A 5556-nucleotide genomic window follows, 5' to 3' on the forward strand; every position below is an offset into this window, starting at 1 on the left:
GGCCTGACCCATAGAGACAGGACCAGCCCCTTGCCAGCCCCCCCCCAGCTCCGAGCAGGCAGGGATGCGATTTAAGAAGGGATGTGGGTTTTAAGGGACCGTAGTCGCTGTTGATTTTTTTTGCCACATTCTGTCCTTAGGCGGCTGTTCCCCAAACACGCCTCACCCCGATGGGATGAGAGGAGAGGGCCATTATCTGCACTGAGAGCTGCTAAGGGCAGGGGGGTGCTGAGGGCGGCGGGGGGAGGTCGGTCCCCTTCTCCATTCACATCTAAAGTCTTGCAAAGCACCCGTTGCTCGAGCTTAAAAAGATAATATTAATAATAATAATAAAAAGAAGAGAGCCAGAATAAATAAAGAGTGCAGATGGAGAGGAGGGATGTGAATCCCAAAGGAGCGGGGGGCGAGTGGTGAAGGGGTGGGGGGGGGGGAAGGGCAGACTTGGCCAAATCCTCTCCTTTTTTAATGCAAAAAGAAAGCAGGAGAACAAGAAAGAAACGCAGGAGAGCTCGCAGTGCCCTGCAGCGGGGCCGCCCAGGCCGGAGGATCGCGGCCCGACGTGGTGGGCTCCGCTGCCCAACGCTGCGGGTGGGGGCTGCCCCCGATCTGCCACGGCCGGGTCGGGCCTCGGGGCAGCGTAACCTGCGGGCAACGCAGCGCTGGGAGGTGGGGGGGGGGGGGGGGTGGATAGAAGGGGGGAGAGCAGAGCTGCTTGGGCCGGACAGCGCTCCGAGAGCTTCATGTCCTCAAGTTTGTCATCACCTCTTTCTTTTTTACTCGGAACACGAGACGGCAGAGAAACGGATCCCTCCAAGAAATGCCATTTCAATGATTTTAATAAGCAAAATAGGAAACAATTTTAATAACCAAAAAACAGAAACCAGTCTGAATAAAACTACAATAGACCAGGTTGGTTTTTTTTTAATATTTTTTTTTGTTTTTCATATCGTAAGCAGGATTTGAAATTGATCCCTTCTGAACTTTACATGAAATAAAAACCATTATTATTTTTCTTATCTCCGCTGCTGCAATGTCTTGATTTCAACACAGTTGAATCAGTAAAAACCAAAGATCGTTTTCTGATGCGTGACTAATATCCACAATATTTAAAACTGCAAGCACCATGCTGTTCATTACAATCTTGTTATTACTGTTAATTTAGAAACTAATACAAACTTAAAATGCATCCGGCCAGCAGTGCCAGCTATCCTAAAAGGAAACTAAAAAATAAGTTTTCATTTTGGTATATTTTTTTGTCAGTGCAACGTAAATCCTTTTACTGACCTGCAGGAGGAAAAAAAACAACAAAACAAAAAAAAGAAAAAGTCATCAAAAACACCCATAAGACTCCAAACTACCGCTACTATACAAACTGCAAATTAATTTCGGCTAAAAACTTTCACTCGCTGCATAGGGAAGCGGAGAAGCAGATTACAAAAGAATAACGCTTTCAAAGCGGCGGCGTCGCCTCCTCGGAGGAAGCGTTACCGTTCGAAGCATTGGGAAACCCAGCTTGACAGCGCCAGGGAGCGCCCGCAGAGCGGAGCATCGCGGCTCCTCCTGCCGGGAACAGCGGGGCCGGGCCGCCCTGAGTGCGCGGTGCGGAGCGGAGAGGAGCGGAGCCGCCTTCACCCCCTCCCAACCACCCCCCTCTCCATTCACCATTCAGTCTGGGTTTGTCAATGCCATCCAAACGTTTTGGTTTCGCGTTTTGTTATTTTTTCTTTCTTCTGCCCCAACAAACAACAACCAAAATGAAAACTAAAAAACAAAAGAAAAAAAAAACAACAAAAAAAAACACCAAAAACCACACAACTTAAAAGTGCACCAGATATACAAAGTTGCCTTTTTTCCCCCTTTCTCTTTTTCCGAATGCAAAATGCCCATAACTTTTCCTTCCCCCCCCTCCCCCCTTAAGTATCTCTTTAATACCAACCAAACCGTACAACCAGCCTGCTGAAATGTTACTTTGCTTTATGTTCTGTTTTCTCTTCCTGTGCGGTTTGAAGTAGCAGATATTTACAAGCCGACGACCATAAAAGAAATAAAAAAACAATAAAGAGAGCAAAAAACCAACCAACAAAAACTGCACAAGCAGTAAAAACTTGGGGTAACTCGCGATGCTTTTCCTTACCAATGAAACAAAACAACAGAAATCTATGATCGATGATCAACATGCTAAAGTTAAACAAGAAAATGGTACAAAATAGAAATTATTACCATACATGTCCAGCATGCAGGATTAATATTTTTAATGCAGATTTTCGTATTTTTTTCTATATAATCAAGCAGGCAATAAAACTGATGAGTTTATCTTTTTCTCCTTTCTTTCTTTCTTTCCTCTCTTAGATTGAATGTCCCATCTGAGTCCTGTAACTTTTTCTTTCTTCTCTAAGCAGGCAATATATGAAGAGTTTGCATATATTGTCCTTTCTGATTATTCACTTTTTTTTTCCCAAGTGGGTAAATTGTGCATGAGATGGTGCTGTGTGTGTCCTCTCTCCTCCCGAGCAGGCAGTAGCTGATAGATAGGCTTGTTCATTGTCTTTTTCTGTCCTTATTCTCTTAAAGTCCATCTCGTTCTGCAAGCAAGCGATCTATAAAATGCTTCACTTGTCCTTTTCTCCCGTTCCTCTGTCCCTCTCTCTAACTCGCAAACCGAAGTCAAAAAGTTGCACTTTACCTCTCCCGTCCCCACCCCCAGCCTACTTTTCCCACAGCTAATCTAGAAGACTGGATGCTGCAAAAACAAAAATCAAGTCTCTAAGTTCGTCTCCTTCTTTCTCTCTAGTCAAGCAGACAGATGATGAAGATGTCAGAGGAGGATGGGAGCAAGAGGGGGTGAGGGGTGGGAATGATGGGGGTCAGGGGTCGGGTGGGTTCTTTTTCTTGTTGGGCTTTTTTTTTTTTTATATTGTTTTTTTGTTGTTTTTTTTGGTTTTTTTTTTCTTTTTTAATTACTTTTATTAAGCACTCACATGAAGAACTCGGGGGAAGACGGGTTGTCACTGGTGGAGCCGGCCTCTCTGAAGCCATTGCTTGCAAGTTTCTCACACTTGAGCTTGTAGGCGTCTCGCTCTCTGGCCAGCCGGGTCACTTCTTGCTTGAGTTGTTCCACCTGCTGAATGAGCTGGGTCTTTTCATTCTCCAGGTGGTGCTTCTGCTGGACGCGTTTATACCTGCAGGACTGAGCGTAGCCCCTGTTCTTCAAGGTCCTCCTCTTCTGCTTGAGGCGGATCACCTCGTCTTTGGTGAAGCCTCGGAGGTGCCTGTTGAGCTCCCTCACGGACATGGAGACCAGCTGGTCATCCGAGAACCGGTCCTCCACGCTGCTGGAGGGGGGATGCTGCTGGTGTGAGGTCTGGAGCTGCTGCGAGGAGCTGGATGAAGTGGAAGGGGTGGGAGAGGCCTGATGGTGGTGGTGGTGGTGGTGATGAGGGTGCCCGCTGCCCGCCAGGTCTTCATGGGTGACGGCGGGGTATTGGTGGTGGTGGTGCTGGTGGTGGTGATGGTGGTGGTGATGGGCCCGGAAACTCTCGAAGCCTTGCAGCTGCTGGGACACTTGGTGGGAGCCGATGAGGGCTTCGACGGCATCCTCCGGGGTGAGGTTCAGCGCCTCGGGGTTCATCTGCTGGTAGCTGTTGGCCATCCAGTACAGGTCCTCCAAGTGGGTCTTCTGTTCGGTGGGGCTGAAGCTGGGCGAGGAGGGCACGGAGCTGCAGGGGGTGCTGATGGGGGTGGAGGACACGGAGCCGGCAGGCTGCAGGCGGGTGCAGTGCCTGCCCGAGCGGTCGTTCCTACCCAGGGGCTCCTTCTTCACGTCGAACTTCATCAGGTCGAAGTCGTTGACGTACTCCATGGCCAGGGGGCTGGTGGGCAGCTCAGCTCCGATGCTCAGCTCTCCGGCCATCGCTGTCTTGCGGGCTCCTCTCCGGGCGGAGGGGGCTGGAGACCTGGCCCCAGCGCGCAGCCTGGCAGAGGGCTGGCCGCTCTCCTTATTCCAAAGAAACTTTGCCTCCGCTTCGCCTCTCGCTTCCTTTCCTCTGCTCCCCCCTCCACCACCGCCGCCTCCTCCTTCTCCCGGCTTCTGGGGCTTCTTCGGACCGCGGCAACAAAGCCAGGGACGAGCCGGCTCCCGGGGCCGCCCGACGCCTCCCGGCTTTGGGTATCAGCGCTGGCAGCGCACCGCCGGCGGCTCCGGGCACTCAGACGCCCACGGAGAGGAGAAAGGAGCAGCGGCAGGAGGTCAAAAGCAAAACAAAACAAAGATGCTGCCTTCGGGGCCGTGCGGGAAGCGAGAAGAACGGTGCAGAAGGTCTAAGCCCGCGCCTCCGGGTGGGTTTTGTAAGTCCTGAGCCTTCTCCCCGCGGTAGCGGAGCGCCGGAGCGTGCCGCAACTTTCCGCTCCGGGAGCGCACCGGCTGTGCGGCAGCGACCGGGCTTTGCACGGGAGTTTTCTCTGGCTCTCGCCGCGCAAAGGGAAGGGGAGGGAAAAGGGGGAGGAAGGAGGGGAAGGAGGAAGGGAGGGGAGGAAAAAAAAAAAAAAAAAAAAAAAAAAAAGGAGGAGAGGGGGGACGAGAAAAACCCAGCGCTCCGATGTAGCTGCCGCCTCCAGAGCTCGTTGTGCAGCTGTGATTCGCAGCGCAGCCCCCCTTGGCTTCTTATACGGCCGTGCCCGCCGAGAGCGCGGCGGGGGCCGGGGCCGGCGGCGGCCGCGCCAATGGCAGCGCGGCGGCGGGGCCGGGCCGGGCGGTGCGGTGCGGCGGGGCCGGGCGGTGCGGCGGGGGCGGCGGGGTTGGGCGGTGCGGCGGGGGCGGACCGCGGCGTGACAGCTCCGCAGCGCCAGCTGAGCGGCCCCGCTCCTCGCCCCGCTCCTCCGGGTTCCCCCCCCCCCCCCCAACCTCCTCCTCCCTCAGCACCGCCGCCTCTTTTATTTATTTATTCCCCCCCCCACCTCCACCCAACCCCCCCTTCCTATTCTTTTTCTGCAGTCCAGAAAGGAGGAGGGCTCGGGGACATCCTGCCCGTCCCTTTGTTCTAAATATAACAAAGTCTCTTTTTGCCCGTTGCCGTCCCGTAGCACATTTCAAGGCAGTTGGCTTTCCCAGCCCCCCCTACTCCTCACCCATCCCGTGCACACGCGTCTCCCCTTCCAACTTCACGGGGGACCGTCCACCCGTGAGATGGTACAGAGGAAAAATGGGCCGAAAGATGCGCGGGTTCAGCCGGGAGAAAGTGCGGGGCTGAGGGGGATGCGCAGGGGATGGGATCGGGGAAGCACCGGAGCTGATGGGAGGGAGGGGGAGGTTTATTGGGGGTTGGGGGGGGGGCTGTCAGTCCGCAGGCAGCCGGGGAAACCCTCCCGGTTACGGGAAGCAAATCTCTCCGTAAAGTAAAGCGCGGGCATTGACACAGACAATCGCAAATATTGGGGGGTGGGAGGGGGGGCGGGGGGAAAGGGAGAAAATAGAGTCACATTGCAGTTCTGAGGGGACCGCGTTTTCTTTCTTCTGCTGATCTCTAACTCAGTGACTGCATGCAAAGGAGCGCTCGGCTT

At 53.5% G+C, this 5556-nt stretch overlaps 1 protein-coding gene across 1 annotated transcript; it reads right to left on the minus strand.

Annotated features, from left to right (window-relative positions):
* Positions 1 to 818: 818 nt before the first annotated feature.
* On the minus strand, positions 819 to 4645 carry MAFB (MAF bZIP transcription factor B). Its single transcript, XM_085519572.1, has 2 exons — positions 2979 to 4645; positions 819 to 2740 (listed from the first exon to the last, which is right to left on the minus strand). Exons 1-2 carry the CDS (start codon positions 3908 to 3910, stop codon positions 2680 to 2682), a joined length of 993 nt encoding a protein of 330 aa, XP_085375698.1. The 5' UTR covers positions 3911 to 4645; the 3' UTR covers positions 819 to 2679.
* Positions 4646 to 5556: the final 911 nt, after the last annotated feature.

Source organism: Coturnix japonica, chromosome 19, assembly GCF_054131305.1.
Source record: "Coturnix japonica strain WE chromosome 19, WE-NBRP24, whole genome shotgun sequence".
Lineage (NCBI taxonomy): Eukaryota > Metazoa > Chordata > Aves > Galliformes > Phasianidae > Coturnix > Coturnix japonica.